This window comes from Dermacentor albipictus, chromosome 1 (genome assembly GCF_038994185.2).
Source record: "Dermacentor albipictus isolate Rhodes 1998 colony chromosome 1, USDA_Dalb.pri_finalv2, whole genome shotgun sequence".
NCBI lineage: Eukaryota > Metazoa > Arthropoda > Arachnida > Ixodida > Ixodidae > Dermacentor > Dermacentor albipictus.
The window spans coordinates 261,642,767-261,655,065 of NC_091821.1; the positions used below are offsets into that span (position 1 = coordinate 261,642,767).

General features: G+C 40.7%; 1 protein-coding gene across 3 annotated transcripts in view; it reads right to left on the minus strand.

The window, feature by feature from the left end:
- Nucleotides 1-1,238: 1,238 nt before the first annotated feature.
- Nucleotides 1,239-12,299, minus strand: part of stg (string) — a 153,262-nt gene continuing 142,201 nt past the window's right edge. For all 3 annotated transcript variants that reach the window (XM_065433173.2, XM_065433176.2, XM_065433175.1), the window contains one exon: nt 1,239-2,077. In XM_065433173.2, the coding sequence (XP_065289245.1) occupies nt 1,931-2,077 (147 nt within the window). In that variant the 3' untranslated portion in view covers nt 1,239-1,930. The remainder of the gene's footprint in view (nt 2,078-12,299) is intronic.

Genomic DNA, 12,299 nt, shown 5'->3' on the forward strand with positions numbered 1-12,299 from the left:
CAGCTTATGTAAACGTAATGTTTGCCAGGAAACACTGGCGGTGAACGCTATGCACAAAGGCGAGATTCTGGCAGAAACGTGTGGGCTGATCCCAGAGGTTGTGCAGAGCTGCGCCAAAAAAATTATAATTATAATTATTATAATTTTCAGGTTTCTGTTATTGTTTTGCACTTTTAATATATGAGTCTGAGAAGATTTAACTTAAAAGGCATGCGCTGTCTGTGCTTTGTTTTGTGACATTTGTTTGTCAGCTGTAATTCTCATAATTCCAAGGAATAACTTTGTCAAGAATGTAAGACAGGGTATGTATGAGCAACTTTAGCGATAGAATGGTGTGGCAATATAACCCACATATACCGCATGTCATAAAGCAAGATGTGGCACATACATCTACCAAAACATATACGGAAATTTTCACTCACGGACAACTCCGCCAACAACGACACCAGATTTTCTGCGACACGGGGCCCTTAAGGCTATTGCGTTAAATGGTAGAATTTTAATATAACGAAACTTCAACATAACAAAGCAAATCGCCAATTTTACTGACTTCATTATGTTGAGGTTTAACTGTATTATGAGCCAGTGAAGAGCTGTAAGAACTTCTCCAGTGATGTGAAGGAGTGGTGAAAAGCACATAAGCTTGAATAGGCATGCAGCTACACTGCGAGTCAAGCCGCAGTGATAGATGATGACTCAGCACCGTGCCCTGCACTATGACTGTATTGAGAAATCAGTGTGTGCCGTTTTTCATATTCAATAATTCAAGCTCCATCATTCAAGCTGTCATTTTTGTTTTGAAGCTGGGCCTGAACTGAAATGTTTCTACTAGAGCCCGGACTAGTTCAGTGCAACATGCGACCAGACACACAGCCAGTATAGGAGGAGACCTTACACAGGCCTGCATAGAGCAAGTCTTAAATTTCTGGCTGCATACTTGGGAAAGGATGAGATTCAGTTATAATGTGACAACCACATTCTGAATAGTTCTGTGGGCAGGCGTGTAACCTTCTGCAACTCCAAGATACACCAGATTCTTTATGAATGGACCGCCTAATTTGGAAGTTGTGCTCAGTCTCCTTGAGTGTGCTTCCTGGAACACAAAAAGAACTTATGGGGACAGAAACAGGCACTTAGCAAACAGAATTAAGAAAATTAAATGAAGGCAGATTTGGGCAAAAGTATCTTGAGGTCTGGACTTTGCCAATGCCAAAAGTGCCAATGATAAAAACATCACAGTCAGTGTAGCTTTTTATTAATACACAAAATAATTTGTGCATACGTACATGCGCTTTCAATCTATTCACCGTGAATTTTCTGAAAACCCACCTTATTTTCCAACGTCATAATATCGATGGCAATAAGAGTGATGGCTGACTTAAGGACTTAAAGCAATTGCCAGTGTCATGCATTGAAGCCAGTAAAATCAAGCAAAGTATCCTAAGCCTTAAGAACAACCCACCAAATGAGCTTACAGTTCGAGATAATATTTGTGAAGCAATAAATACATGCGTAACCCCTGAGCAGCAAACCATAAAAGCAAAATGCACAATGCCTTTTTTGTGAATGTAGACAATGCTAAAACATTTCTGTACCGCTTTGACCTATCCTAGCAAGTGACTCTGCCCATATGCAAGAGTAACTTCTATGACATCAAATGACAGGGGCATGATAAACTAAAACAAGTGACAGCCAAAACAAGCATGCTTCCAGAAACCGCTAAATAAAAATGCCCATAGTAATAGAACACGGTATCACCAAAGGCAGAGGAGATGGCAGTCCAAATTATGATCCTTAATTGTCATACACATGAAGCACAGCTTCGCAACTGTGCTTAGGCCTCAAGAGGCTGGCTTTTGGCTGCAGGTGTCCTCTGGCAGAGTAAAGCATGACTGCATCCAACCAAGAGTACAAGTAATGGCCTGAGTGCCTAGAAGTTCTTTAGGGAGCGAATCTGCAGGCCACTGCGAGACTTGCCAGATGAGCCTTCTGTTTTAGCCATACCACGATACAGTCGCAGGTCAGCCTCATGGTCTTTGTGGCGCATTGGAACATAGCCTTGTGGTGTGCACAAGTCCTGCAGGTATCACAAAGAGGGTACCACTTAGCAAGATTGTGTTGGCTAAAGAACAAACGCATCATAAATGCAAAAGTGTACTAGATAGTGATAATTTTAGAATCCATCCTCAATGTGTGGCAAATACATCATTTAATACATCAGTTGCAAATTATACTGAAGTGCATGTTTTGGAGAATATCCTACAATGTCTTGCTCTTAACATAAAAATTTATTCTGTCACCAGGCTATATGCTTGGCCGAACATGAAATGCAGAACCATCAGAGTATTTCAAGTATATTTATTTATTTATTTGCGATACTGCCAGTCTCAGTGAGACCAAAGCAGGTGGGCATTGTATTAGACAGTTTTACAAAAAGAAACAAACAGGTCATGCTACATGGTACAGGAAAAGAAAAAGAGAAAAAGCTTCCTTAACTACTGCAGAAATCACCAATGACGACGTTAAATACAATACTTTTGGTTGGCATAACAATACCGCTCAGTAACAAATATAGTATTACTAGAATTTATATTAAAAATAGTAAATAAATGACTCATGTAAGATTAGAAAAGTTATACAGCTACCAGATAACCGCGCAGAAGTGGCCAGTTTGGGGCTTGAAATGCAGAAATTCCACGTGCAGAAATAAGTGTTACAGTTAAGATATGTGGATGTGTTAAGCGGCGTCTTCTGTGTTTGATGTCTCTAGTAGGTTGATGAACGATGAAAGCGACTGAGAGGAAACTATGTCTGAGTGGAGGAAATTCCATTCTTTGATCGCACGTGGGAAAAGTGAGAACTTGAATGTGTCATTGCAAACACTGTACTGGTTTAGTGTAAATGGGTGCTTTTTTCATAACAGACGTGATGTAGACAAAGTAATGTATTTAGCGCGGTCTATTTTATAACTGCCGTGCATTAGTTGGTAGATGAATAACAGATGGCGTTTTAAGACCTGCATCAGCTAAGAGTTTTGTAGGCGAGTCATAGGGCCTGCATTTATTAAAAATGAACCTCACAGCTTTTCTTTGCAACTTTTCTAGTTTTGATATGTTAGTTGATGTGCGCGAAAACCAGATGATGTTAGCGCATTCTAAGATGGGGCGAACAAAAGTTGTATAGGTTAGTAGTCTGGTGTGCTTCGGTGCAAGGTGTAAACATCGTCTATGAAAAGAACAGTTTGCGTAATGCGACTGAGGTAATATCAATACCACAAGGCAAGAAAATTGCTCAAGAGTTTGACAACTGGCTAAACAGTAATCCAGCTATCCTTAAAAAATATACAAAGTCCTAAATAAAACTTTGTAATTATCATTACGTAAGTTCCATGAAAGGTCAGAAGAGAATGTCAAACCTAGGTATTTGTGGTTATTTACTTTATTCAAGCAAGTGCCATCGAGAGCGTAAGAAAATTCCAAAAACTTCTTTTTTGTTGTAAAGGACGTGCATACAGATTTGGTGGTATTAATTGACATTTGCCATTCTTTACACCAAATGGACACCAAATTGAGTGTTCTGTTTAATAATAAGTGGTCTGCGTAACTGACAATTTCTTTATAAATAATACGATCAACCGCGAAGAGCTTAATGTCACATTCAATGTTAGCAGCAATGCGGTTAATAAATATTTTAAAAAATGGGTCCAATACTGACCCTTGGGGAACACCGGAGGTGACACCTACAGACCTGAAAGGGGTGCTATCTACAATAATTTACTGTGTTCGATGCGATAATTTTTTTATCCATGCAGTAATTCGACCATCCCCGATTGTAGCGTCTAGTTTTGCAACTAATTTTACATGGCTTACACAAACAAATGCTTTACTGAAGTCGAAGAGGATCATGCCTGTCTGGCTTCGGTTGTTTAGGTTGAGCGCAAGGTCGTGCACCACTTTGGTTAGTCGTGTGAGCGTTGAGAGGCCACTTCTAAAGCCGTGTTGTTGAGGTATTAATATATGTTCTTGCTCGAGAAATATAGTGATGTGTTTGAAGATAATATGTTCCAATATTTTACAAGGTGTGCTGATAAGTGAGATTGGCTTGTAGTTAGAAGGTTCGTTGCTGTCACCGGATTGTACCGCACTGACAAGAAACGCAAATTAAAGTCCATTAGCACTCTTTCTGAATGCTGGCAAAGCAAAATTTGCAAAATCATCTCTTGTAAGTTAAAAAAAAAGGAAGAAAAAAAATTTGACGTATGAATAGCTCTGCGTTGGCACCATGGCTTGCATCATACTTGTACACATTACAGAAAGAAGTGAACTATTACAATTACTTCATTAAAAATTTATTTCATTAGAGTGACTAATTGCTGCTCTACAAAAGTAATTTACCAATTAGTGAAATGTAATTGATTGCTCCTATGTTACTTTCCTACCAACAAATACAGCAAAAACAAGTTGCCCTGGTTCTTTCAGTAAGCCTTCTGCAGTGTTTCACATGTTGCTTTTTGACTCAAAGAAGAATGGCATGAATGAAAAGGGACAAAACAGAAAACACAGATGAGAACAGACTAGCAACAAAGGTTTATTTAGAAAAACATGCAATATATATACCCTGGCATAAACACATGTCGCACCTTAAAGATTAGTGGTTAAATAATCAATTTCTGGTTCGTGCAGACTGACTGATGGCCTCGCCACGCACATGTCAGTGGATTTATGAATAAAGAATGTTTGAGCAATCTCCCTTGCTACCCTATCTTTGTGCTTGACGGCACCTCAGTTTCTTTTAGCAACAGTTTGCACTTACATTCTTTGGAATGTAGGCACAGATTAGATGATGGCTGCCTTTTCAATGAAGCTGTGTGGTCCATTAATCAAAATTCAATATTTAAAAATTTTTGTCAGTCAACTATCTGCGTTTTCGCTTAAGGACATCAGCAGCAACACTGAACTTGCAAGATGGGCGCACTAAAGGGAAAGGTGGTGCTGTAAAATACAAACACCTTGCACACAAGGTTGTGTGCAAGGTGTTTACCTGATTACCTATTACCTGATTTTTGCGCCTTGGTTCTCTAAAAGCAGAGCACTTCATACACTCTTAAACAAATGTACACACTTTGGGTCGCACCTTGCCACACAACAATAATTGTCATCTGTCTTGCTTGCGTTTCCTTTCTCGAAAACGCTGGGCTTGCTACTTTCCTGTCGAGAATGCTCTGTCATGCTGATAATGCACATGCGTTCTTGTTTTGGAAGTACCGGCTCGCAGCGTTAAAGAAAGGAAATGCGGACAAGACAGCTTATGATTATTGTTGTGTGGCAAGATATGACCCAAAGGGTGTAATTTTGTTTAAGAATGTAGTTGCTTGGACTTGGAGAAGGTGCTCTTGATATAGCCAATAAAATGTGAGAAAAAAATCATGATCCACAGACGATTTCCTGGCATCAACATCCAAAGTGGCCATTGCTATCAAGCCATAGCAGCGCCGGCTCAATTCGTCGGCCACCATCTGGTGCAGTGTTAAGATGAGCAAACAAATATTGAAAGACCTGGTTTGCCAGTTTCAACATGCACATCCACGAGACTGCTGCGTGGCACAACCATGATACTGATACCCAAGATATACCCCAAATGATACCCAAGATACCCAAGAGATATTGGCAAGCTTTCTTACCACAAGCGAAACAAAGTGCTACAATGTGAATTTTTTCTCTTCTAAATTCAAGCGTCATTACATGTAAAGCAGTGGTTGCCACTTTTGGAAAGAAAAAGCACTTCCTTGCAACAAACCACTGCCTAGCATTGCCCTGAGGTTGCTGCAACCTTCCAGGAATTCTAAAAAAAAATTCAAGTACAACCCATCTCATGGTGACTGTAGACATTCTTGCGACTAGCATTCAAGCAATGCAGTGGCACACCATATTGCTGAAGACACCTTCATTTACAATCTTAGTATCCGATCTGAGATTTCCATTGCTTCGGCTTCGTTACCAGTTTCACATATGAGAGGGCCTGTTCTTTTTAGCTTGGCGGCTGATAAGCCCTCTTAGGTTGCATATCTGAACTGGATGAATTACAGCCTGCTACAAATAAGGAGTTAATGTTCAAAAACGGTTTAACAGTAATCGGCTCACCATTAAAAGAAACAAAGTGTGCAAGCTTTCATTCTAACAAACAAATAGCAGATTATGACAATTTCCAAATAAGTCTGGATAATACCTATTTGGTTCGTGTAAAGTCTTTTATGCTTCTAGCCGTCACTTTTGAACCTAATATGAACTCGGGTGCTCACATGAACATTACATTGCCTCGTGAATCTCCTGCCACAAATGTTTTTCAAATTCATCAAGCACAAGCAAAGTTGGGCATAGTTATCGGACTGATCAGTGGCTTTCTCATTTCCACTAGCGCACTAGAAGCTACACAGGGAAGATGGCACGGGGGTACAAGGGAGCAATGTGCCACTGGCCACACCGAAATGTTGAACACGAGATGGTTTGTGGTGGCAGCCTATGGCAGCCGCAACATCTATGCAAAGCTTTTCATCTCAGAAGCCATGCGCAGCAGACACAGCAACGTGCAACTGTCAAGTTTAGACCAGCAGCGCTAAGATGAAATGGTCTTTCTGTCTTTTTGAGATCGAATACATATATACCCATTTGCCTCAAATGAGCAATAAGTACTGCTGAGAGTGTTCTCACGATCACAAAATCAGCCAATAGTTCATTAAATCAAATCAGCCAATCTAGTGCTTGTCCTGTATTCTTTCTCATGTTTCCTTTTTACGTACGCTGCCCAAGAATTAATTGTTGTGGGTTTAGCTACATTTGATGACACTACTTGAGAAGCAAGAGGAACCGATTTTTCACTGCCTTTGACATGAGGTTGTAAATTCTATGCTGCATGCAGTGCAATATTTGGCTCGCATGTTCATAGGAGCTTCATTAACAGATTGCTGACATGTTCTTACTTTGCTCAAAAAGTGTTTCTGGGCCCCTTTAAGATATTTTAAAAACATGGTAGTATACAATACACAATACAGTTATATGTACAGTGCTCGGCAAATGAAACGCGATACTCGGACAACATGGCAGCCGGTACTTTTTTTTGCATCACTGGTGAGTGCTGGTGACACTGAGATTATACATTTTTGTGTCACATGAAAGCGAGATCTTATTGATGCATCGTACCTGCATTCGGCCTCCTCGGAGATCACCCAGCGATCACCAGTGGCGCGAGAAGCGCTGGCCGCCATGCTGTCCGAGTACAGCGTTTAAATCACTGAGCAATGTACATTCTTTGTCGTCCTTGTCTGTTTGAGCATGCCCCACAAATGACTACTATGCATTTACATGCATTCGTTGTGGGTGTATTTCTACCATTTCATGCAGAAAAGCCAAGGTATTTCGGTTTGATATAGGCAGGCTACAAAACATGGTGAGGCAAAAGATCTTGTTAATCAAGACATCAAGTCATGCTTGTGATGTACTCACATAGGGAATCACATGAGACTATTTTATCTAGTTGCAGTTGTAGCAAGTACACAGAAAAATCAAAACACAAAGCTTTATTAGGTGGACTGGCTACCCTAAGCTAAGCAAATGCATTTTTTCAATGTTCCGAGTATATGGGGTGATAATTTTTGTTTTCCTGGAATTTTGAAAAATCGCCTGTTGCAGATAACACAATTCTAGTCCTTGAGCTGGATTATTCAGAGAGGCAGACATTACTTGCACAAGAAATCGAAACACATATTCAACTAATTTTTAAAAATCCACTAATTATCTTCTTAATTATTTCACAGCACAAATTGCAATTTAAAAATTGCAGACAGCAAGTTTGGAAGGTGTATCCACTTGAACTGAATTTCCAGAATGATACTAGTTTAGAGATATGCGCCATCAAACTCGCCATAAAAATGCACTGTTCCACTTTTTAAACAAAACGCTCTGTTACGCATTGAAGCACAAAATTAGGTGGAATGCCCGTGTATTTCGTCCCACGCATGAGGAAATAATATCTTGAAACTGGTGTCATCCTGGAGCTTCAGTTCAAGTGGATACGTCTTTTAAACTCACTGGTTGGAAGATAGTAAATTGCAATATTTGCCGTAAGGTTATAAACTAGGAATTTAATTGGTGACTTTTTGTTCATAAGTTGAACATGTGTTTCAATTTCTCTTGCTAGTAATGTCTGCCTCTTTGAATAATCCAGCTCAAGGATAAAAATTAGGCTATCTGCCACAGGCGATTTGGAAAATTCCAGAACACTTAAACGTGATCACCCCGTATTCATCACAATGTGCCCGTAGATGGACGCTATATGAAGAAGACTGCATGTAGCAAGGGAGCCTTAGCATGGGTGGTATGTACTGGAAATGCTGACTAAGCATAGTGTATCTACCATTGTAAAGAACAGTAAAGAACACTTATTCTCCTCGTCTTACTGTTGTTCTGGAGGGCCTCAGTCGAATCTGGGAACCCGCATGCCCACAATATGTCTGCGCATTTATACAAACACACGTTTAGTAAACATATACAGGGTGTTTCAGCTAACTTGTGCGAAGTCTTAAAACATCTATGTGTACGTTACGAGAATGCAACCAACTTGGTATTGTTCACTGCTCTCTTGAGCAACTCAAAGTATTTTTTACTATGAGTAGAACATTAATTAAAATAATTAATTAACTTCGAAAGTATTGCATTAAACACAAAATGTTCAACGGAGAAGTTGTAGCATCTATTGAGAAAAATCCAAATAATTTTTCTGTGGAGATAAAAATTGGGTTAAACAAGGTTAAACAGGTTAAACAAGCCCCCCCCCCCCTTCATGCTGTTGTGCATCGCTGACCAAAACAACCCCCGGCGCTGGAAATCATTCTGAAATTCTGGATTTTGTCTAGAATGTCCTTTTCATGCTTGAAAAGACATGTCAGCGCGAACATTGCGAAATCGGGCTGGATTTCGCGGCAATGCCCATGTACCGGGAGTCACATAATGCCAGGAACCCAATCCGAGCACAAAGTTTCCAAGGGCTTTTTAATGGTGAGCGGGCTTGTCACGGCATCTCGTGGAGGCTGCAGAATCTACGGAGCGCATGAATTTTAATTCTTATGCTTTATGGGTATAAAGTTCTCAAACTTTTGATGCGAAAGGTGCATTGACATTTCCAAAGTCATGCTTTAGATTTTCAATTCCGGAACTTCGTGGGTTCAATGTTGTGATAAACGTTTGACGCCAAAGGTGCATTGACTTTTCTAAAGTAGCACATCGGACCATACGACGAGACAAGCCAAATCAACACACTATCAGACAAGTTGACAAAGCACGCAGGAAGGTCCGATGAGACAAAGCGTTGTGGTGGTTCGTTTTTGCCGTCATGTCACAGAAAATATATTTTTTTTTACCTGTGCCAAACCAGCCATGTCAAGATTTATTTTTCTACTTTGACTTTTATTCGCGAGGACACTTGAGCCTCCTCATATTTTTTTTTTTTGTTCTCGTTATCCGCGGGCTGCCGGAGACTGCCAGAGCGCATGCGTTTTTCTCGTGTTGCCCCGACCATCACGCGGCGCACTTTGATGAGCGTTCGTTTTTCTCTGGCCGAGTGGATTTTCACCGGGCAATGTTTTCGACGCTTTCTGGCTAGCAGACGAAAAAAAGAAACAATGCATGGCCGCTCGCCGTCTCCATTGCGGGCAGGGTTAACAGATTTAATTGGCTATTTCTTGCCAAACTGACTACTTTTAGAAGCTCCTGGAGCTGGAAATTGTGTTTAGGGACTTGTCTACTTTATGGCTCCTTTTGAAGGTGGTAATTGGTATAGGTAGTAGCCGAATCACACTCCCCCCGACGGCCCCCTCGAAGAGTCAGATCTTCAAGGCCACGCTTGTGTGTCTTGCAAGCTCCGGAAGCAAATACAGGAGCTGAAAATATATCATAGCCACCACATATTCGATGGGCCTCTACGACTTGTCATCCTAGGCTCCCCAGGACTGCCCGAGATGCATCATATGCAACGCTCATTGGCTGAAATAAAATATCGGGCAGTTCAGGACTGTCATTGACGGATAATTGAACAGGCCCAAGCAGCTCCCTCCGAGTAACAGGAATTAACCAATCTTATAGTCAATGCTTGTGCGTCCTTCGAAGGACGGAAGCAATAGGTGGTGTCCCAATATCACCTCAGCGACGATTACCTCTATAGAGAATGCAGAAGACCATGGTTCTTCGCGTCAGAAACGACTGCAACAACCAAAAACACGTCATGGCAGCCATGGCATTACAGGTGCCAATGTCTATCTGACTATGCGACTACGTACCAAGGAGCGGAGAACGTGTGTGACGTCATAGAGTTTGCATGGGTACGTTTAAGATGAAGTCATAGTGGCATAGAGTTAATATAACCGTCTGTGCAAGGACCGTGTTCAGCAAGTTTACTCTACTGAAACTAGCGATACCACTTCGGCTATGAGAAAGCACGCAAGTGTGCGGCAGAAATTATCAAAGAACATCAGTTGGTCAGACATTATGTTAAGTTACAATACAATATTATGCGATAACTACTGTTTTGTTCTGTTATTTTTGTTTGTCATCAGTGCAGCAGGAAACTACAAGTCTTTCTTGCCTGTTCTTTATTTTCGCGTTAAAAATGGGCAAATGTTCGTTTGTCGCACCGCGGCTAGATTTTTGGCTACCAATTAAAGCTCTTGCCTTAGTTGGGGACTTTTTTGGCTACTTTTCGGAATTTTTCGGCTACTTTTTCTTCCGAAAACTTGGTAACACTGCTGTGAGGACTCGATGGATTGCAACGCATTCGGTTAAGCATAACCTCTCTGGAAAATTTTGTCTCGCCGGTGTTCGATACCGAGCGGTATGCGTATGGCTCGTTGTGGACCAAGCGTCTCATGTTTCCTTCGATATTCTTTCAGTAGCCACATTCAGTGCCCAATGCAGACATTCTATTGTGGCCAACATGCTTTCCTTTGCGTTTTTTCATTTGGCTGTCTGGCTGGTTCACAATGGCTGTCCCCAAGTCCAGACCTGTCGCCTTGCTACTTCCACATTTTGGGGCAACTGAAGAAACAGCTCAAGGGAACCAGATTCGTGTTGGACGATGACGTGAAAGAGTCAGTTACCGACACAAGGTTCTTGAATGACAAAGTTTCGTTAAAATATTTGTCCTCAGCTTGTTGATTTCATAGCCTTTACATTTTGCATATCAGCGGCATGCACTGCTTTGCTGGTTTCAAACTGATATAGTTCTGAAGTTCATGTGTTTTCTTATTTGATAGAGAGAAAACATGGAAGCATTGATATCAGTTATTTCGGGCACAATTTTTGAGACATACGAGTATAGTCTTTTATGAAAAAATACATATTGACACGTTTACTTATCTTTATCGGGCGACCACGTTTGGCCGCCTAACAAATGTTATCGCGCAGCGCAGGACGCGCCTGCATGTAGAAGTTTCTGGAAAGTTATCGATGCTTCTATCCGCTGTCTGTTGTCGCCGAACCTTGTGTTATCCGATTTCATCGCTTGACACGAATGGTGTAGAACATTTTAGAAGGCATGCGGGTCCCAACGTTTAGTCTGGAACATTCGATGATTGCTGTATAAAAGCCAACGCGCTTGACCCGCTCATCAGATTGTCGACGATCACCGACCGTGTTTGCCGCTATCGTTGTGCTATAAGTGTAGCCTGTTTTGTGGGCACAGGTTCGCCCAATGAAAGTTAGTTTTGTCTTTCACAGTATTGCTACTCACATATGTTTAAATTTTGGCACAAGTTACGCAAGTTACTCTGTATATAATATAGAGACATGCAATTCCAGCAATTCAGTTATAATAGAAGAAAGAAGGTCAGTTTTCAAAGAGACATAGCAAAAAAAAAAAAAAAAAAAATTGGCACAATGAAAACTACAATCAAGAATTTTAAGTCTGCAGCTTCATCATATGGAAGCACCATAGATTATGCATAGAATAACAACTAAAGCACGAAAAGTAGGCATGCGCTAGTTGCACCCATAAGTTTTTGAGATCAGCACAAAAATATAAGCAACTGTATCTTCTGGTCAGAGATAATGTGCATAATAATATGATTAAAGCATATACCGTGTATCTCAGCTACCACAGGCAAAGCTGTTTAAAAAAAAATGGGCAACAAGATACAATGCTGGAAGCAACGGTCTTTTTTTTTTAGCGGTTGCCTTATGCACACTGGTGAATTTTTTTATTACCATTTATTAGCTAATTAGTCAAATGAATTGCTTAAATTTATAATTACTTGC